The 20,648-nt window shown below is 62.7% G+C and overlaps 1 protein-coding gene across 1 annotated transcript; it reads left to right on the top strand.

The window, feature by feature from the left end:
* The first annotated feature begins 3,483 nt into the window (after window positions 1-3,483).
* UNC5A (unc-5 homolog A (C. elegans)) lies at window positions 3,484-20,563 on the top strand. Its single transcript, XM_012660700.1, has 17 exons — window positions 3,484-3,503; window positions 3,816-3,868; window positions 5,893-6,114; window positions 10,834-10,977; window positions 11,262-11,365; window positions 11,520-11,700; window positions 12,294-12,461; window positions 13,006-13,170; window positions 14,093-14,281; window positions 14,361-14,663; window positions 17,312-17,399; window positions 17,634-17,802; window positions 17,954-18,187; window positions 18,319-18,468; window positions 18,543-18,707; window positions 19,322-19,500; window positions 19,724-20,563. Exons 1-17 carry the CDS (start codon window positions 3,484-3,486, stop codon window positions 19,887-19,889), a joined length of 2,700 nt encoding a protein of 899 aa, XP_012516154.1. The 3' UTR covers window positions 19,890-20,563.
* The last annotated feature ends 85 nt before the right edge of the window (window positions 20,564-20,648 follow it).

The following is a 20,648-nucleotide window of genomic DNA, read 5'->3' as shown; positions in this document are numbered from 1 at the left end:
AGGCATTCGTGGAGGAAAATCAGGCCCTGTTAGGCAGAGTGGGAGGGAGGCAGAGCCTGGAACAGAATGTGCAAAAAGCCTCTGAGGAACCGCAAATAGCCACGCTGCTGCCCGTGTGGAGGGAATCCCTCCAGGCCAGTCCCGCAAATGCGGCCCAAGGACGCGGCGCAGAACGCTGTGGCACTCCCCTCCTGCCTGGGCATCCACGTCACCTACCTGTGGAGCTGGGACACCAGGCCCCAGTGGGCCTCCTGGGTGTAGACCTCCATGGCGGGCTGCTATGGGACTCCCCCAGGCAGGCTAGGAGCACAGGCGCCAGGGGTGAAGGGGGACAGCACTGGGCTGCTGTGCCCCAGCCCCTCCTGCACCCCTTTTCACATCGAGAACAGTTCTCAGCGAAGTAGGAAAAGGGGCTTGCCTCCTGCCCCTGGCCACTGTTCCTCAACCACACACAGAGCTTGAGGCTGCAGGCGCCTGCCACCGGAGTTGTTGGGGACAGCGGAGGGAAGGACACAGGGAGCCGTGGCAGGCGGGGCTGGCAGGCGGGGCTGGCGAGATCGCACCGGCTGCTCCTAGGAGGAAGCGCTCACTGGGGCTGAGTGAGGCCAGGCGACACCCTGCCCCCACTCCTACCCTGCTCCGAGGGATGAGGCCTCTCTCAGCAAATACGAGTTCATTAATAGCTTGATTAATCACACCTCATATTTTCGTGGTGCTTTTAAAAATAAAACATTTGAAAGCATTTTCACACCCACCCTGCTCTGAGTTACACAGGCAGGTCTTACCCTCCCAGACTGCAGGTGAGGAAAGAGAGGCTTAGCCTCGGAGAGCAGCACATATCAGGGTGTGGCTGGAAGCAAACGAGCCAGGGACCTTCTCCCTGCCCACCACTCTGCCTGCAGCCCACTCTGCCCTCTCTGTGGGTCTTCCCACAGACCAAGAGGGAAGGGGCCACCCTTGGGGAGATCTTCTGAAATTCTCGGGAGAAGAAGGAGTGGTCATTTAGTCACTCAACAAACATTCCGTAAGCATCCAGGCCAGCCCTGAGCTCCTGCCCCAAGGAAGTTTATGTTCTAACAAAGAAAGCAGTGTGCAAACATATCCTCCTACGTCCGGAATGTGGCACGTACCCCAGAGGGAGGCTCGGGACAGGGCAAGTGCTCTGGTGAGTGACAGAGCATGGATCCAGGAAGGCCTCTTGGAGGAGGTGACACCTTTGCTGGCATTTCCCAGGTGGGGCAGGTCCACCAGAGTCCACTCTGCTGCACACCCTCAGCAGCCTCCCATTCCTCATGCAGAGAGAGCTCACGACTCCCTTGTCCCAGCCCCAAAGGCTTCCCGTGGCCCTGGCAGTGAAACCCCAGCTCCTCACTTGACCCTGGAGGCCCTGAGGCCGGCCCCTGAGTCTCCTCCCCTCACTCCCTGGCTCTGGCCTCTTGGCTGTCGTCCAGCACCCCTGGCTGCTTCCTGCCATGGGCCTCTGCTGTGCCCTCTGCCCGGAACTCTCTGCAGCCTGGCCTCGGTGTTCAGGGTGCCACCCGGACGTCACTTCCCTGAGCCCTCCCCCTCTAGAGCTCTCTCACTTTCTGAAACGTGGCCGCTCCTACCTGCTTCCTAACCCTGATCAATACCAGAAATCCTTGGATTTCGTTTTGCTTTGTGTCCCGACTTGAATGCAAGCCCTGGGAGCAGAGCCTGTGCTGTTTGCTCGCTGCTGTATCCCAGTGCCCGCAACAGCTTCTGGCAGACAGCGGGCACTCAGTATTTGTCGAATGAATGAATACATTTCAGGTCACGGGAGAGGGTGGCATCTGTCCAGCCTCAGCTCTGGCCAAGGATCCTACCCAAGGGTCTCTTGTCTCCCATTGCCGCAGGCCCTAGGGCCTCATCTGTTTCTCTTTTTTTTTTTTTTGAGACAAAGTCTCACTGTGTTGCCCGGGCTGGAGTGCCGTGGCATCATCTTAGCTCACAGCAACCTCAAACTCCTGGGCTCAAGCGATCCTCCTGCCTCAGCCTCCCGAGTAGCTGGGACTACAAGGGCACCACGCCTGGCTAATTTTTTCTATTTTTAGTAGAGATGGGGTCTAGCTCTTGCTCAGGCTGGTCTCAAACTTCTGACCTCAAGCTATCCTCCCACCTCAGCCTCCCAGAGTGCTAGGATTACAGGCGAGAGCCACTGTGCCCGGCCTGTTTCCCTTCCTTTTTGTAGCTGCCACCCCGTTTGGACCCCAGCCTCCCTCCGTGCACACGTGAGCCCCTCCTCCTCGCTGTCCCTGAGAAGACGCTGGGGTGGGCCTGGCTAGGGCTGCTCCTGGCAGGCTGACTTGGCTGACCTGGGCAACCAGTGCCCTCCTGAGAGAGGCAGGGGCCGTCTGGCCAGCCCCAGGGCACACCGCAAGTGGGGCTCCCACTTTAAGGCCTGAGCCTTCTGCACAGCGCTGTCTGCACTGCCCAGTGACGGTGCCTTCTGCCCTGGCAGAGTGCTTGCCACACCTGTACTCAAGCCCTGCAGGCAGCAGCGATAGGCGTCCCAGCCCAGTCCTGCACTAAGCAGCCTTGAGCTGGAGGGCAGGGACAGGGATGGACAGTCTGGGCTGGAGACAGAAGCCTCAGCCACCCGCTTGCTTCTCCTGTGATACGAGCTGTGGCACCAGCGAGGAGGGGCCCTAGCGAGAGTGAGACGGCAGGTGTGGTTTTTTGGATGAGGGAGCGAGGGGAGCCCTCCTTCCAGAAGAAGCGGCCTTGGAGCTGGGCCCTGGAGAAAAGGATGGAAAGTGCTGGCCGAGGAGGAAGTTGTTTCAGACAGACCTAGAGGTGGGAAGTTAGAGCCTAGGAGGGCTCCGTGGGTGCGTCCACGCAGGAGGGCTGGAGAGTTGATTGGGGCCAGAACAGAAGGCTCAGCAGTGCTAGCCCAAGGCACTTAGCCCTGTCCTGAAACACTCCTAGGAGCCAGGCAGACAGTGGAAATAGAAGAAGCAGATCCAGGGTGAGGCAATAGGGAGTGGTGGGGACTGTGGCAAACTAGAGAGCTCTTGTGCCCTGTTGAAAGGATCATAGGTTATTTGGCTCTGAGCATGCAATGCTTGGTGTTGCCTTTGGTAACCAAGTACAGGACTCGTGTAAAAGAAGAAAGCTCACCCTAGCGGCCTGCGATGTGGAGAGGAGAGACCCGAGGCCCATGCCATGCCTTAATTCAGGCAAGAGGCCTAACTGGGATGCCAAGTTGGGGCAGGCAGATCTCTGATGCTGACCATAGGGGTGGAGGTCACATCATGAGCTCTGGGGGCCAGAGGCAGAGAAGCCAGCTCTGACTGCCAGGCAGCTTCTGGTAGCCCTTAGAGGACATCTAGCAGGGCCTGAATTTACCCCCACCCATGGCCTTAGAGTGTCCTTGCTAGAGGGCATAGCCGCAGCCTACAGGGTGCCCCCTGGGTCCACCCGAAAAATGCCTCCCCGGGGGTAGGGGAGGCCATACCATACTGCATGACGGAGGCCCTGGAGAAGTGAGCTATGTCCCTTATTGGTCACAGTGCATTTATTTTCCATTAGCAGTTAAATGCAGACATGAGGGATTGTGCCGGGTTCAGCGGGCGGCTGACGCGAGGAGTGCCTGGCTGCTGACCAATAGGGAGTCTGGGGCCGCGCACCTGCTCCCGGCCCCCATGCACCAGCCGGGCCCACCCACCCAGCTCCCGAGCAAGGGGCGGGCTCGAGCCATGGCGTTGAGCCTCTGCGCATTAAGGGACATGGCACAGGCAGGCCCGGAAGCTGCCACTGGGGGCTCTCAGTGACGCCTGCCCCCCCTCCCCTTACAGGGCCCTGCTCCGGGGTCAAGCTTGGCTGGCATTCCCACTCCCAGTCCACCCAGGTACTATGGCGTGCCCAGTGTGTGTCTAGAGAGGCCACTGGGCCTACCAGCGCCCACCCCACACCCAAACTCCAGAGCCCGCCCTTCCCAGCCTCCCAAGACCACATTCGTCCTCCAGACCTTGGGAGGCCTGCCCCGGCCAGACACCACAGAGAGCCGGACGCAGTGCTGCTCTCCCTGAGTCCGGCCTGGGTCGGGGCAGGCAGGTGGCTGTGAGTGAGTGATGAGCAAAGGGGTGGTGAGGCTGCCCCGCTGGACACTTGCCGAGTCCACCTTGGGAGCTAGGGGCCCTGGGGCTGCAGGTTCCCACCCGTGAGGTGTCCAGAAGGCTCCTCCCTCTGCCTGCATCCACCCTTCCTGAGCCTGCGACAGACCCTCGGAGGGCACTGGCAGGCCCCGTGGAGGTGGTTCAGGGTGGAGTGGGTCTGGGTGACCTTCATTTTCTCAACTGCAAGGGTGGTGCCACTCATGAATGGAGGCTAGGCATTTGTTACACAGCTGCAGGAACATGCAGGGGGCAGCTGCCCAAGGAAGGTCACAAGAGGGAGAAGGACACACTGGGGAGAGGCCGGAGTTGGATCATGGTGGCAGGAGAAGGGGCAGGGAGGCCGGGGAGCGGCAGGTAGAGGAGAGGCAGGTGCCTGGAGGAGGCCGCCCCGCTGCTGGCAAACACTGCCCTGCTGTGTCGGAAATGCCCTGCCCCTACACGGCACAGCTGCTGCCCCCCTCAGCCTCGCCAGCCTCCCTGCTGCCATCCCGAAGGCAAGGCACCTGCCAGCTCTGTGCCTCAGTTTCCTTACTGCCCTCACCCCCGAAGAGGTTCTGTGGGGGCTACTGGGCCGAGAGAGCTGTGGCCCTTCGCCGTGGCGAGTGCAGAACCGCGGGAGGGACCGCAGCCAGGTCGCTGAGTGCTGTGCCAGGTGCCGCAGGCTTTTCCATGCTCATGACAACCCTAAGAGCTGGGCGCCGTCTCCCCCTTTTGCAGGTGAGCAAACAGGCTCAGGGCAGGTGGACTTGCCTGAAGTCACACCAGGCCCTCGGCCTCCCACAGGCGTCCCCAGCTCACCACCGTCCCTGCCCTGAAGGACCCGGTGGGGACACGCCCCCACTGACATCACAGCCTTGGGGCGGGGATGGGCTCCCACCCGAGGGCTGGGTGCCAGGCCTCCAGTCTGAAGCCCCTGGCGGGGCGGATGTGACCTCCATTTCACAGGGGACAAGGCTGTAACTCCCCAAGGTCACCTCTAAGGAGAAGCAGAATCGGGCTGGAGACTCAGGTTTTTCTGTCTTTGTGCCCAGAGGCCCCATTCCTTCCACGTGTGGTCGGTGAGGGGAGGATGCAGCTGGCGGGAGGCCGGGCCGCGTGGGGGCCTGTTTGGTGGGCAGCTGGGAGGGGTGGGAGCTGAGGGTGCCCCCACTCCCACCCACCCCACCCTCTCAGGGTCCTGCCAGTTGGGCCCAGGGTCAGACTGCTCTGGGCGTTTTATCTCCACCAATGCCTCAGAGCCAATTATCGGTGTAATTAGCAACTAACGACTTGTGGGATGGTTGTAGTTTTCAGTTAAAATGAGAAGGAAACCCATATTCGGGTCTCCTTGAAGGAGTGGGAGGAGCCCAGGCCCCTCAGACTCTCCTGGCTCCACCCTGCCTGCACCCACCCGGCCCGGATCCCTGGGCACTTACCGCGTGGGGCCGGGATGGGGCCCACGGGAAGTATCCGTGGCCAGAGCCCTTCCTACCTCGCGTGGCCGGAGCCCCGAACTTCTCGCAGGGTGATGCAGAGCTTGCACGGCTGCCGCCGGAGGAAGGCTTCCTCAGAGCTGGGACTTCCACCCCAGTCCCTGTCCTCTTGCCGCAGTCTTCAGAAGTGCGTGGGCTGCTTCCTCCCCTGTTACAGAGGAGGACACTGGGGCTCAGCGCTAGGTTGCCCAGCTGGGACGGGGAAGCGCCTGGACTCACTCCCCTCCCAGTGGCCCCAAGCCCCAGCAGGGAGGCCTGCTCAGCTCCCCTCTGCCCTGCTGCAGGTGCCCAGCAGAGTGCCACCGTGGCCAACCCGGTGCCTGGCGCCACCCCCGACCTGCTTCCCCACTTCCTGGTGGAGCCCGGGGACGTGTACATCGTCAAGAACAAGCCGGTGCTGCTGGTGTGCAAGGCCACGCCGGCCACGCAGATCTTCTTCAAGTGCAACGGGGAGTGGGTGCGCCAGGTGGACCACGTGATCGAGCGCAGCACGGACGGGAGCAGCGGTGAGGCGGGGCTGGGCACGGGGCAGGGGCAGCCGGGGGGAAGTGAGTCTCAGCCGGCCCAGAGGGGCCTGCGGTCACCCTGGGGGGCACATTTATGAGCAAGATGGACCCAGTTCTGTGCCCACCACCCCGTGTCACCAGGCAAGGCCGGATTCCCACACCTGGGACCCCGTGTGTATACACGGAAGCCGTCCTCAGGAAGCCCACCCCTCACCAGTCTGGTGGAGGAAGAAAAGGGAAGCCCCCCCCATTCCAAAAAATGCCCCCGGGTCTCACAGCAAGAGGTGGCAAGAGGGGCAGGTCCCCACAGCTGCATCTGAGCATGGGGTGGGCAGGCCTGGAGGCAGCCTGGCAAGAGGTGCCAGCAAAGGGGTGGGCAGGTAGTGGGTCCCAGATTGCCACAGAGCCCACAGACCTCACATGCAGTGGCTGCTTTCTCTGCGCATCCATCCATCCACGCATGCACTCACACGCTCCCGGAGCACCCACTCCCGGGCTGAGGACACAGCGCCCACAGAGAGGCAACAGCCTGGGGAGCTCTCAGCAAGAGGACAGCAAGATGGAGGCTCCCCGGGGGAGGTGATGCGGAAATGTTGGTCAGGGAGAAAAGAGGGGAGGCACCCCAGGCAGGGGACAGCCACAAGCAAAGGACTGGAGGCAGAAGGCCAGCATGCTGGCCAGGGGTCGGCGTGAGAGTGTGGGCTGTGCGCAGGACTGAAGTGATGTCACTGTCTTATGGGATTTCAAGCTGCAGAGTGACATGGCCAGAGCTGTGAGTGACACTCAGGCGGCAGGTGGGCGATGGGGACGTGGGCAGAGAGCCCTTGCTTGGGTCCTACCACTTCCCAAGAGCAGGTGGCGGAGAGAGAGGCAGGAGCCGATGGCAGCCTCTCCTCTCCTGCTCATTGCCTCCCCTCCGTGGCGCTGCGGGGAGCACCCCGCACACAGTGAGCCCCCGGACTTAGTCCTGAGCGCCTTCCCACCAAGGCCTCAGCCAGCCTAGACACACAGCACAAACCCCCTGTGGGGTACAGCCCCTGCGGGACACACAGGCCGCCACCGTGAGGCTGGAGTCATGATGCAGCTAGGGACAGGCCAGCAGCACCCAGGACGCACACCAATGCCAAAGGCAGGCAGGGGACCTCGGGCCAGAGGGGCAGCCTGTGCTGCCAGGTAGGAGGCGCTGGGGTGGCCCAGGAAGGATTCCCAGGGGAGGAGTGACAGCCACGCTCAGGTCTTAAAACCACCTGGAAAGAGCATTTCCCAGGTTGGTGGAAGGGACGGCACCGATGCACAGAGCAGCACGGGGTGGCCAGGTTTGAGGCAGGCGAGTGGGCCTGGGGCTGGGCAGCAGTGGCCGGGAGGCTGCTGCAAGGGCCACCGAGGCTGTGATGCCAGAGAAGGCTGCAGCCAGACTTGCACTGTGGGAAGCTCGTGCTGGGCAGAGGCAGGCTGGAGCAGGGCAAGGCCCTGGCCAGGGAGAACAATTCGGAAGCTCCAGCCATAATCTGGATTCACGCTGAAGAGCCCTGAATTTAGGCAGCTTGTGATTTAGTCCCCAGAACTTGCCTGTCATTTTACAGATGAGGTCGAGGCCTTGGCTCTGACTTGTCCATGGCCCCAAAAGGGCTCAACCAGGTCTTCTGGGTCAACAAAGTCATACCCCATCCTTCCTGCCAGATCATCAGGGGCTGGTGTCCCCTGCAGCGTCAGCACAGCCCAGCAGAGGGGCCCCGGAGGCCTTTGCTCTCTCACCTGACCTTGCAGGGAAGCCCAGAAGGGCAGCTTTAGGGCCCGCGTTGTCCTGGTGGGAGGGTCTGCTACAGAGCCTCAGGCAAGTCCCCTCCCCTCCCTGGGCTCAGTTTCTTCATCTGTGAAATGGGGACAAGGAACGCACCCTTGAAGGTTGCTGGAGCCCAGCACGAGGACTTTCTTTTCTCCCCACCCCATGCCTGGGGCCCAGCGCCACTTGGCAGCATAAGTTCTCGAACTGCTGTGGCAGGTCCCCCAGGGAAAGGACAAGTGAAGGGGAAGCCGCAGTCAGAGAGCTGTTTTCCTGTAGCCTTGAGGACCTGTCCTGAGACCTTCTAGAAGGCTCCAGGCCAGCACATACACACTGAGAGCCCCCAAACCTCGCTGACAGGCTCCCATGGGCTTGTTCTGTTCCAGCCAGGCAGAGAGGCAGAGCTTGGGGCACATCACACCTGTAACCACGAGATGCTCTCCTGCCCTGAGTGTCCATCCTTAGGCCTCCTGTGGCCGGAACATCCAAATTTTCATTGATCTCATCAATTTCTCAGCCCAAAGCCACTGAGTGCTTTGAGGCAAGGAGGAAGACTTCCCTTACTTACCTACGAGCAGACACCACAGTGGTGGTGCCATGAGCGTACACAGACCAAAGACCCCGGGCCAGACACATTCTGTGGCCAGGCAGGGATGACAGGGGTGGGAGGTCCACCCAGATCTGCTGCCCCACCCATTTGTGTGGGGGTGGGGGTACTGGCGGACGCCCCAGGAGAGAATGCCCATCTCCCACTCACCTGCCTTCAGTCCTCGTCCAGAAGGCACGGGGAAGGGGGCCAGAGCCTAAAAATGCTAGAACCTAAACCTGCTGATTGCTATAAAAGCCTGAAATTTGCAAAACCAAGCATTGGAGTCCAGTCTGGGGGTATAATTTACTTTGTGTTAAACAAACTGATTGGTTATTAGAAGCAGATTGCTGAGAAGGTGAGAACCAAAGTCCCAGCTTGGCCTCGGAGCCCCCAGCCAACCCTCCACCTCCCAGAGACAGCCCACGTTCACAGGAGTACATACACCCCCGGCCAGCCTGCCTGGGTCCCTCCTCTTTCCTCCACGTCCCTCCCCAAGGGTGGCACCTGCTCCCATTACAGGGTGGGCAGAGACACAGCTGTATCCTGACACTGCTCCCAGGAGCCAGGCTGCTTAGTGACGTGCAGGGGAGGAGGGCACAGCCCCGTACATCGAAGACCGTCCCCCACCTCAGCCCGTGGTCCTCCCGGAGCTCGGGGCTCAAGGGCATCCTTTGCCAAGGCGCTGTGTGGAGCTGGGACATCGAGGACAAACTTGGCCCTCATTCATGGCAGCGGGAGGGAGAAGAGGAGGTGGCAGGACAGAGGGGAGGGAGGACAAAGGGAGAGAGAAGGGAGCGCTTGAATTTAGTATGTTCTCCCCAGGCTGAGCCGCCCCGGTGGCATGTGAGGTTCCTGAGGGAGGCAAACCATGGGCTCGGAGGAGCTATCAATAGACCCATCCACCGGGGGAGAAAACGTACCCAGTGCAGAATGTTCCAGGGGTCTCCTATCCCTAACTCCAGGGACAGAGAGGAGGAAGAGGGTGAAGGGCCCCGTCCCACCTGTGACTCCTTGACAGATGCCCTAAAACTCGATGTGCTTGACAGGTGGCTGGTGCCTGGGCCCTGCCTACCCCAGAGACATGCGCAGCGGGTGCCTTAGAGAACAGGGGCCAGCAGTGCTATAGCGATCTCGGCCCGAGGTGATTCCCCACGTCTCCCGTGTGAACTGGCCAGGGGCAGAAGCAAGTAATGGGAAAACGTGGAGACCCAGTGTGAGAAGCCAGAGACTTGTGTGGCTCTGGGAAGGGGTCAGGGAAAGACATGTTAGAGAAATGAAGAGGGAAAACAGCCACCCAGCCTGCCAGCTCAGCTGGGCTCGCTGGTCCTCCCGCAATGCAGCCCCTAATTGAATTTCGCTGTTAACAATGGAAACAGGTTGGCAGCCGCCTCTCTCCCTCTTTCTGATAAGCCAATGACCCGAGGGAAATTGGGGTCAGGAGGAGGAGAAATTGGAAACAGTCTTTTCTCACTCCTGGGGTGGGAGGAGGGCTGGCCTCCCGCTTCTGGCTGTCAGAAGGGCCTGGGCCTCGGGCACACCCAGTGTCTGGGGCTGGGACTGGCAGAAGGGGAGGGGGGTGGAATCCGGCCTGCACAGTCCCCCAGCCCACCCGATTTGGGCAGACCGAGTCCAGGACCCCCAATCACTGGCTGCGTCCCCTTTGCTGGTCATCCCCTCTCCCTCTTCCAAAGTTCCTCCCTGACGGGTGAGCACAGAACCCCAGGCACACTGGATTCAGATAGCCCTGGGCACCTCTTTCCTCCTTCACAGGTGGGAACAATACTGCCCAGGGGAGGGGACTGAGTAAGATAACAGCCTGGCATGTGGGAAACCCTTATTAAGTCCCTGGGGTCTATTATCGTACTGCATAATCACTGTAATTATATTGTTAATGACTGTTATTATATTATCACGTCAGGATCTACCTGCTAACCCGCCAGAGAGGTGGGCCAGAGCCTGCCTCACCCTCTTTTACCCACAAAGGCCCTGGAGCTCAGTCTGTCCCTCCACCTCTGCTCCCTGGAATCTCTGGAGCCCGACCCTATGGCCCAAAGCTCTATCAGCAGCCCCTTTAGGGACATTTCTGCAAGTGACCCTGGGGGATCAGGTCTCTAGCAACGAAGTGTAATTAACGGAAGTTCTACAAAACCCCACTCCTGACCTTCAGGAGATAGAAATTGCACCCCCCCTTTGGCTACCCCAGAGTTCTCTCCAGGCTGAGGATTGCCCCCAAAGTGCACTCTCCTGCCAAGCAGAGAGAGTGGCCGAGGGTGGTGCAGGGACCCCACACATCAGGGAGGCTCAGAGGGGCCCTGGGGCCCTGGCTACCCGCCCCTCCCGCCCCCAGGGCTGCCGGCCATGGAGGTCCGAATCAATGTCTCAAGGCAGCAGGTGGAGAAGGTGTTTGGGCTGGAGGAATACTGGTGCCAGTGTGTGGCGTGGAGCTCCTCAGGCACTACCAAGAGTCAGAAGGCCTATATCCGCATCGCCTGTGAGTCCAGGCCCGGGACCCGGGGGTGGGGCAGCTGAGGGCATCGCCGGGAGAGGGGCAGCAGGCTTCCTGGAGGAGGGTGTCTGGTCAGAAACTTCATAGCCCTGCTTTGATGGGTGGAGGAAGTACCTGTGGACACAGCCCAGCCATCCCCTGTGCCCCTGGGCACTTGTCACTTCCTCTAGTGCCATGGGTCATGACCCTGCAGGACTGAGGGTCAGAGTAGGCCAAGATGAGCTGGTGTGAGGCACTCAGGCGGGCGGACATTCTTGTTCCTCTTCCAGATTTGCGCAAGAACTTCGAGCAGGAGCCACTAGCCAAGGAAGTGTCCCTGGAGCAGGGCATCGTGCTACCCTGCCGCCCACCAGAGGGCATCCCTCCGGCTGAGGTGAGAGGGGCTTCAGGGCACATTCCATAGGTGGGCAGGGCTCCCGGATCTCCAGTCCTGCCTGCCCAGCCCCTAGGTCCCCCTTCAGGGCCCACTCCCCACTCTGGGCAGGGCCAGCATGGGCTGGCAGTACAGCGGCACGCTCCCTCCCCAGGTGGAGTGGCTCCGGAACGAGGACCTGGTGGACCCGACCCTGGACCCCAACGTGTACATCACGCGGGAGCACAGCCTGGTGGTGCGACAGGCCCGCCTGGCCGACACGGCCAACTACACCTGCGTGGCCAAGAACATCGTGGCGCGTCGCCGCAGCGCCTCTGCTGCTGTCATCGTCTACGGTGGGCCCCGGGCGCTGGCGGGGTGGAGAGGCTCCCCAGTCATGGGGAGAGGCAGTGTGTGGCTGGGGGGTGCAGACAGGCAGCGGAGCCAGGGCCAGATGGAGCAGACCACAGCCCGACTGGGAAGGACAAACACAGGGCTCGCCATGGCTGTTGGGGAGCCCAGGAGCATACCTGGGCAAAGGGTGGGACAGGTTGGTGGTCCTCTGTGGCCAGGGGGCACTGTGCAGAAGATGAGGGAACAGGAGGGGAGTCTAGGACGAGTGACAGGCCACCTCCTGCTCCTGAGTCTCCGGGTGGGAAGTAGAGGCCAGGCAGTCCCGGGCACCCCTAGCAGCAGGCGGAGGGGTGTGGGAGTCGCCCTGTGAGAGGCTGGGGCTGGCCTGGCTGCCCTGAGCGCCCACAGCTGTGGGGCGGGAGCTGCCGGGCCCCAGGGGCCAGCAGGAGGAGCACAGCCTCCCCCAGGGCTCCTCTCCCAGCTCGGCCGCCGCCGCCGTGTCACACAGCCCCCCTGCCCTCACGCCCTGTCCCCTGGGCCAGCGTGGCTGAGGACGCCCCCGCTCCCTGACCCCGGTCCTTCTCTGTCCGGCCAGTGAACGGTGGGTGGTCGACGTGGACCGAGTGGTCCGTCTGCAGCGCCAGCTGTGGGCGCGGCTGGCAGAAACGGAGCCGAAGCTGCACCAACCCGGCGCCTCTCAACGGGGGCGCCTTCTGTGAGGGGCAGAATGTCCAGAAAACAGCCTGCGCCACCCTGTGCCCAGGTACCAGCGGCCGCCGCCACCCGCATCGTTTCTCACCACGCCATCTCCGTGTCCTGGCTCCATTGCGCCCACCAGCCTGTCCCCCCATGGCTCCATCCCACTGCCTGCCACACGGGGCCAGGCTCGATCTGAGGCGGGAATTGGGGTGCAGTGTGTGGTCAGAGTCAGGGCTCAAGATAGAGTCTAAGTCACAGGGTCTGTGGCACAGTCTGAGGACAGGGACTAGGGCTCAGCCTGGGGCTGCAGAGTCACCTGTGCCAGAGAGCCCCGCCGCCCCAGGGCCAGGACAGCCTCCCTGGTGTGGAGACAGCCAAGCAGCCCCAGGCGTCATCCGCGCCTCCCTGTCATTAGCATGTGTCATCAAGGCCAGCTGGACACCGGTGGGCGTGCGTCGGTGGGCCTGGCCCTGGTGTTGCAGCCAGGTCCAGGCCAGCTCGCCCTGCCTGGTCTGGATGCCTAGCAGGGCCACGCTGGCAGACCGCCTGGGTGGGCTCTCCTGGCTGACCGCACCGCCTCCTCTCTGCCCGTGTCTGTCTCTGTCTAGTGGATGGCAGCTGGAGCCCGTGGAGCAAGTGGTCAGCCTGTGGGCTCGACTGCACCCACTGGCGGAGCCGCGAGTGCTCCGACCCGGCACCCCGCAACGGGGGCGAGGAGTGCCAGGGCTCTGACCTGGACACCCGCAACTGTACCAGCGACCTCTGTGTGCACAGTGAGTCCTCTGCACCCCGGGGCCCTCTTCTGTTTGCCAGGACTGGTCCTGCCCAGCCCTGCAGAGGTGGTGGCCAAAGGAGTCATTCCCCTGCCTTTTTGCTGCACCTTTTCCAGGCTCAGGGCCCTCAGGGATCCTCCTCATCCCTAACAGGCCTGCGCATGCGCCCACCGCCTCCCACGCCTCCCAAGACACGCACCACCCAAACACCTCCCCACCGCTTCACGGTTGCCCCATTCCCAACTGCACACACAGGTCCTGTGGGGACACCCGCTTGTGAGTCCTGTTAATTACAAGGCCATAACTAACAATTAAAGATCTCTGCTGGGTTTTCTTTCTCTAGAACATACCCTCCCCCATTCTTTCAATTAAAAACCTAATTATCTGTGTCAATTCCTTTCTGATGGACATTTCTTCCATTATGCAAAACCCTTCTAAAATCAATAGAGCTTCCTCCAGGCAGTCAATCGCCCCCTCCCTGGCCCTGCCCCACGCCTGGGGGAGGCAGACAAGGAGAAGGGCCCTGGAATTGACACTCCTGGCCTAGGGACTGACCTGGAAGCACATCCCAGGAGCTTAGCCCACCGCCAGTTGCCCTGGTCCCCAGAAGAGCAGGTAGCAGGTTCCGTGTAGCAGGCAGGCTGGGGAAGTAGCTCTTCCTCCGTTCTCCTGGCAGCAGCCTCAGCCTGAACCTCGAGCCTGTGAGGGTTGTGATTTGCTCAGAGCCGCACAGCAAAGTGGTGCGAATGCAGGACTGGCGTGCACACGTGCTCACTGCACACTCCCCGCCGCAAGCGCCCCTGCCCAGCTGGTGCCGATGCCCCGGGAGTGGAGACTCATTCTCCTGGGGTGCAGACCACCGACCTCTCCTCCCCAGCCTCCTACGCCCCTGCCCCTCCCAAGGCCACGCTGTCTCCCGCAGCTGTGTCTGGCCCTGAGGACGTGGCCCTCTATGTGGGCCTCATCGCCGTGGCAGTGTGCCTTGTCCTGCTGCTGCTCGTCCTTGTCCTTGTGTATTGCCGGAAGAAGGAGGGGCTGGACTCGGACGTGGCCGACTCGTCCATTCTCACCTCAGGCTTCCAGCCCGTCAGCATCAAGCCCAGCAAAGCAGGTGAGGCGGCCCTGCCCCTGGACTCCTGCACGAGCGCCCACGCCAAGGGCGGCTCCCTGAGTCCTTCTTCATCCTGCAGACAACCCTCATCTGCTCACCATCCAGCCAGACCTCAGCACCACCACCACCACCTACCAGGGCAGTCTGTGTCCCCGGCAGGACGGGCCCAGCCCCAAGTTCCAGCTCACCAACGGGCACCTGCTTAGCCCGCTGGGTGGTGGCCGCCACACACTGCACCACAGCTCTCCCACCTCAGAGGCTGAGGACTTCGTCTCCCGCCTCTCCACCCAGAACTACTTCCGCTCCCTGCCCCGAGGCACCAGCAACATGGCCTATGGGACCTTCAACTTCCTCGGGGGCCGGCTGATGATCCCTAATACAGGTGGGAAGGACCCCCACGTGCCCCAGGGAGCCCTGAGGGGCAAGATAAGCCTCCATTTCCCTCCTGGAGGAGGACGCGACAGCCCAGATGTTCCTCCTGTGCCCCCAGCCTCCCTGAGCGGCTGAGCCTGACCAGCAAGGAAAGGGGATAGAGTTCTGGAGAGAGTCCAGTGGTGGCTGCACGGGGGCCCTGGCCACAGTGTCCTCCCTGCTGCTGCCTGTGGCCACATGAGTGCTGTCCCTTCATTTACAAGCACAGCCTGCGTGTGCCGGCTCCGTGCCGGGCCTGGGCCCAGAGGTAGGGAAGACTGGCCCCTACCTGCAGACGAGCTGGGAGGCCACAGAGGACACACAGAGGACAATGCAGGCCTGAGCAGAGGGCCTCGGAGTCCCCACTGCGTCCTGGCTCCCACCCACCACTGCACAGAAACCCTCTGACGGGGTCCCCAAGATGCCGCGAGAGAGAATCCGCAGACCCCGTCTGAGGATGTCTCGCGAGAAACGCTGTGGCCTCTGGCGCTGCTGGCCAGGCCCGCCCGCCCCGCCACCCCCCTGTGCCTGGGTAGCTCTCGTGTGGCTGTTGCTCAGAGCTCCTGGCGCCCTCCTCCTGGAGCAGCTTCGCCCACTCCACGGCTTTCACCGCCGAGCCTGTGCAGAGAACACTCCTCTGTCCCCACCCCGCAGCTCGCCCGGAGACAGAGCTGTGCACCCAGCACCTGCCGGGCAGCTCCATCTGGGCATCTCACAGCACCTCAGACTCCTGGTGCCTGCAACGCACCGTCTCCCACCCTCCCCCGTGGCCGCCCCTACTGGCATCCCAGCTCAGGACAGCACCGCCACCATGCTCCAGCCAGAAATGGCACCTTGACCGCCTGCTCTTACTCACGCGCCCCCTGCAAGTCTCGCTTGTCCTCCCTCCTCCACAGCTCCTGCCCCCGCCCTCCCTGCTGCCGCTCCAGCCACAGTCCACACCCTCTACCTGGCCCCTGCTCGCCACCGCCACTGAGCGATGCCAGAATTGATCCTGTCCCTCTCCTCCTCCAATCTGGGCGTCTCTGCTGCCCCCTGTAAAGCCCACATGACAAGGCAGAGGTCCCAATCCCCGCTGGCCAGGCGCTGTGGCCTCTTCCCTTCCACACGCACTTCTGTACCCAGCAGCCACCATGGGCCCTCGGCCCCCAGAGGCACCGCGCTGCCACACACACAGGCCCCTGCGCCTCCCACGGGCTCAGGGGCAACTTCTCTGGGTCTCAGCCCGACAGCTCTTGCTCTCTACACCTCATGTCCCTTGTACATGGGATGGTGATGGCCCCTCGCGGGGCTATTAGGATGACAGCGTCTGTCAGCTATTACAAAGAGGCAGGCAAACAGTGGTGTCCAGTGGCCCTCAGCCCTTCACGGCCTGGGCAGGGTGGGTGGGCTACCTCTTCTCCCTCACCCTTTACTGCGATTTACTTGTCCTTCCCCACTCTGCGCCTGGAGCTTCATGAGAGCGGGTTGGTCCTTTCCTCCCGCCCTCCTGAGGGCCGGCATTATCCATGGAATGAGCACGGGAGTGCATGTACCGCCCTCGTGGAAAGCATTCACGTGAGGATGTCTGGGATTGTCACCAACACTGGCAGCCCATACCAAGGGGCAGTGCGGGCTGGTGAAGGGAGCAGCAGCTGTAAATATGCGATTGGCAGCTTCCCTCTCCTGGGCTTGAGTTTCCTGTGAGGTAGTGATGCTCCAGCCCAGCCCCCTCAGTTGCCCACTCTGGAGAACACACATTTGCTCTAGGGCTTGGGGGGATGAAGTCATGGCATTTGTCCATTCCCCCTGTCCTGGGCTGAGAGGTCGTCTGATGTAAGGGCTCCCTGTCTGGGGGCAAGGCCACTGCTCACCACCCCTAGTGTGACTCCCCAGCCCCTGTCCTTGCCATGGCCTACCCTACCACCTCCCCATCCCCACCCCACCCACTCCGCTCTCAGCAGACACATCCTGCTCCTGCAAGACTCTGGGGCAGAAGCAAATGAGCCAGTCAGGAGGGCATCTGTGCAGTGGCTTCCTGGCCAAGGAGGGCTGCAAAGCCACATGGTTATTCAAGACCCAGCACCACCTGCAGGCACAGTGACAGTGGTAAGGAGTGGCCAGTTCCCAGAGGTGGCCAGGGCTAATGGAGAGGGGAGGAGCTTGAGCAGGACAGGACAGCAGTGGAGCTCAGGCCGTGGTTCCAGAGCCGCTGAGTATGTTGCGCAGGCTGGGCAGAGAGAGACCAAGGACCCTGAGAGTCAGGCCAGGGAGGTGGACTTTAGCCTGGAGGCAGGGAAGGTTTTAAGCAGGAAATGCCCTGGTCCCACCCAGTGTCTATCAGATGACAGGGGAGGTAGGTACTGCATCCTGACACCTTCTGTTCCAGAGTTTTCTGTCTGGTCTGACTAGGCATGCCTTTCCCACCTGGGTTTCCTCAGCTGCTCTTGGGGTCACCCTGACTCAGTGTCATGCTTGTGAGGGTGGCTGGGCAGCATGGCTGTCCTTACGTCACCTCTGTCCCCAGGCCAGGCTGGCACCAGTCAGTCCTCACAGGGAGGCTTGTGAAGGGGCTGGCTGGTGGCGCGTCGGTGCCTTTGCAGCAGGCAAGCAAGCCCCTGCCCTCCTGCTCTGTTACAGGAATCAGCCTCCTAATCCCCCCGGACGCCATACCCCGAGGGAAGATCTACGAGATCTACCTCACGCTGCACAAGCCAGAGGACGTGAGGTGTGCGTGCGGGCCCTGCTGCTGGGGCTGGGAGGGGCCTGCTTCCTGTCCTCACTCACCGGGTGCCCTCCCTCTGTCCCCCCACGCTTGCGCCTGGTCTGGGCTGGCGGGGGAGAGTTGCGCCTAAACTCCACCTGGCCGTGCAGCCCCCTCCCTGCCCTCTGCCCGGCCCAGCCTTGGTTCCCAGGACGCCACTGATGCCTTTCCCTCCCCACCCACATTTCCCCACTTGAGGTTGCCCCTAGCTGGCTGTCAGACCCTGCTGAGTCCCATCGTTAGCTGCGGGCCCCCCGGAGTCCTGCTCACGCGGCCTGTCATCCTCGCCATGGACCACTGCGGGGAGCCCGGCCCCGACAGCTGGAGCCTGCGCCTCAAAAAGCAGTCCTGCGAAGGCAGCTGGGAGGTGAGCAGGGAGAGCCCTCAAGCCCCAGCTTCAGAGGGGACTGTGGGCCGAGCCACACCGACCCCTGCCCAGTCTCTGGCCACTTCTCAGAGCTGCGGTGGCCCGAGGGCTCCGAGGCTGGGCAAAGCCAACCCCCTGGGCCCGCCCGCAGGACGTGCTGCACCTGGGCGAGGAGGCGCCCTCCCACCTCTACTACTGCCAGCTGGAGGCCGGCGCCTGCTACGTCCTCACCGAGCAGCTGGGCCGCTTCGCCCTGGTGGGAGAGGCCCTCAGTGTGGCCGCAGCCAAGCGCCTCAGGCTGCTTCTGTTCGCCCCCCTGGCCTGCACCTCCCTCGAGTACAACATCCGCGTCTACTGCCTGCATGACACGCGCGATGCACTCAAGGTACCGCCCGCCCCTCACGCCCGACACGGGAGGCTGCGCCTGGCCCTCTGGGCCGACAGCCTGGCCTTGGTGGAGGCCCTCCTGCCGGGGGCGGTGGAGAGGGTCCCAGCTGACCCCCTGGCGCACTGCAGGAGGTGGTACAGCTGGAGAAGCAGCTGGGGGGACAGCTGATCCAGGAGCCGAGAGTCCTGCACTTCAAGGACAGCTACCACAACCTGCGCCTGTCCATCCACGACATGCCCAGCTCCCTGTGGAAGAGCAAGCTCCTCGCCAGCTACCAGGTGAGGGCCAGGCCCACGGCCAGTGTTGCAGGGGCAGGAGCTGGGCACAGCTGATGCCTCCTCTCCACCCCCAGGAGATCCCCTTCTACCACATCTGGAGCGGGACGCAGCAGTACCTGCATTGCACCTTCGCCCTGGAGCGCGCCAGCGCCGGCACCAGCGACCTGGCCTGCAAGATGTGGGTGTGGCAGGTGGAAGGTGATGGGCAGAGCTTCAACATCAACTTCAACATCACCAAGGTGGGTGGCAGGGGCTACAGCACTGCCGCCATGTGCTCCCTCCACCAACCCTCAGAAATGTCCCCACCCGTCCCCAAGCCCACCTGCTCTCAGAAACCCTTTGGCAGCTTCCCCCCAGTCTCCCAGGGAGGACGTGGGGAAGGGAAGAGTATGTGGGAGCAGCAGGAGGGGACACCAAGCTGGCTGGGGGGACCCTGGAGGGCTTCCCTGAGGAGGGACTTTGTCCTGGGCCCCAAGGATGAGCATGTTCGGCAGGCAGCAGTGAGGGGAAGGGCATTTCTGGCAGCGGGAACTGCGCAGGGAGGATGAAGGCCGTGAGAGCAGAGTGGGAGTTCTGAGCGCTTGGCAGAGGCTGAGCAGAGTGACTTGGGGGTGGGAGAGAGAGGACCGAGGCCAGAGGGCTCCTCTCTCACTGGCTGTGTCACTGTGGGCAGGTTGCTACACCGCTGGGCCCCAGTGAGCAGGGCCTTGGCACGTGGGGGATGCCCAGGAAGTGCCAGTGCCCATGCCTCCCCCATGCCCTGGGGTGGTCTGGGAGCTCCCCTAGCGGGAAGTGGCAGTGCGTCCGGGCCCAGGGAAAGTTCTAACTCTCACCTCCACCCCTCGCACCCCAGGACACGAGGTTTGCTGAGCTGCTGGCTCTGGAGAGTGAAGGGGGGGTCCCAGCCCTGGTGGGCCCCAGTGCCTTCAAGATCCCCTTCCTCATTCGGCAGAAGATCATTTCCAGCCTGGACCCACCCTGTAGCCGGGCTGCCGACTGGCGGACTCTGGCCCAGAAACTCCACCTGGACAGGTGGGTGGGAGATGGGCAAAGTGGTGCGAAAGCCACCTACAGTCCTGGGCTGGTGGGGGGTAGGGTGGACAGGAGGCCCTCTGGGGCCTGTGCCTCGTCCACTAGCAGCCGAGGCTGTCAGTGTGTCCGGCTTGGGGGAGACTCTGCCCTGGGGTGGCTTGGGGGCAGGAGGCGGCAGCTGGGGTGAGGCCAGCCTGCTAACAGACTCCCCTCCCCTCCTCAGCCATCTCAGCTTCTTTGCCTCCAAGCCCAGCCCCACGGCTATGATCCTCAACCTGTGGGAGGCTCGGCACTTCCCCAACGGCAACCTCAGCCAGCTGGCGGCGGCTGTGGCCGGACTGGGCCAGCCAGATGCTGGCCTCTTCACAGTGTCAGAGGCCGAGTGCTGAGGCCGGCCAGGCCGAACGCCTACACTCTCACCAGCTTTGGCACCCGCCAGGGACAGGCAGAAGCCAGACCGGGGCCCTTCCTCCAAACCGGGGAGAGCTGCTTGGACAGGCCCCCTCCAGCCGAAGTTGTCCCTTAACGCTGGTCCTTCAGACCCTGCCCGAACTCCCACCCCTCCATGGCCTGCCTGGCCAGGCTGGCACTGCCACCTGCTCACACTCTGCTCCAGGGCCCAGGGTGGACAGTGCCGGAGCCTGGGCCAGGCCCAGCCCATCCGTGTGTGTGTATGTGTGTGTGATGCTACCTCTCCTCCTGCCCCTCCCCGGGGCCCGCGTATGCACGGGCACGCACGCGCACACTGGTTTCGAGACGTGGCCCCAGAGCTCCTGCCTGGGCTGGGCCCTATGCAAACATTTCTGTGCCTGCTGGGTAGGGGCACGTCTGAGGGGCCGGCTCCAAGCCTACAGGGCCAAGGGCCACAGCCGGACAGGGGGCGGCCCCTGGATTCGGGCCCGTGACCACCACACGAGCACGTGCCCACGCGTGCCTCGTGTGCTCATCTCACACCCATCCCCCGTCCGGTCATGAGGACACCCCCCACCACCACGCGCATCTCATGCTGCACATCTGGAGGCTGCCCACGCCTCACGCCCGGTGTCGGTGCACATCTGCCGCTCACATGCTGCCCCCTCCCACCCACCCAGGGACGCCCGACGGCGCCTTCCTGCCCCTCCCCCTCCCCCAGCCTCGAGGTGCCCTGC

This window comes from Propithecus coquereli, unplaced genomic scaffold (genome assembly GCF_000956105.1).
Source record: "Propithecus coquereli isolate 6110/MARCELLA unplaced genomic scaffold, Pcoq_1.0 Scaffold676, whole genome shotgun sequence".
In the NCBI taxonomy this organism is placed as follows: Eukaryota; Metazoa; Chordata; class Mammalia; order Primates; family Indriidae; genus Propithecus; species Propithecus coquereli.
This window is presented reverse-complemented; position numbering and strand designations above follow the sequence as displayed.

Bases quoted from the DNA above. Each gene is read 5' to 3' on its own strand.
- UNC5A (XM_012660700.1), top strand. From the start codon at position 3,484: ATGACGGAGGCCCTGGAGAA. The intron at 11,366-11,519 runs GTGAGAGGGGCT...CTCCCTCCCCAG, and splicing joins AGGGCATCCCTCCGGCTGAG to GTGGAGTGGCTCCGGAACGA. The intron at 12,462-13,005 runs GTACCAGCGGCC...GTCTCTGTCTAG, and splicing joins CTGCGCCACCCTGTGCCCAG to TGGATGGCAGCTGGAGCCCG.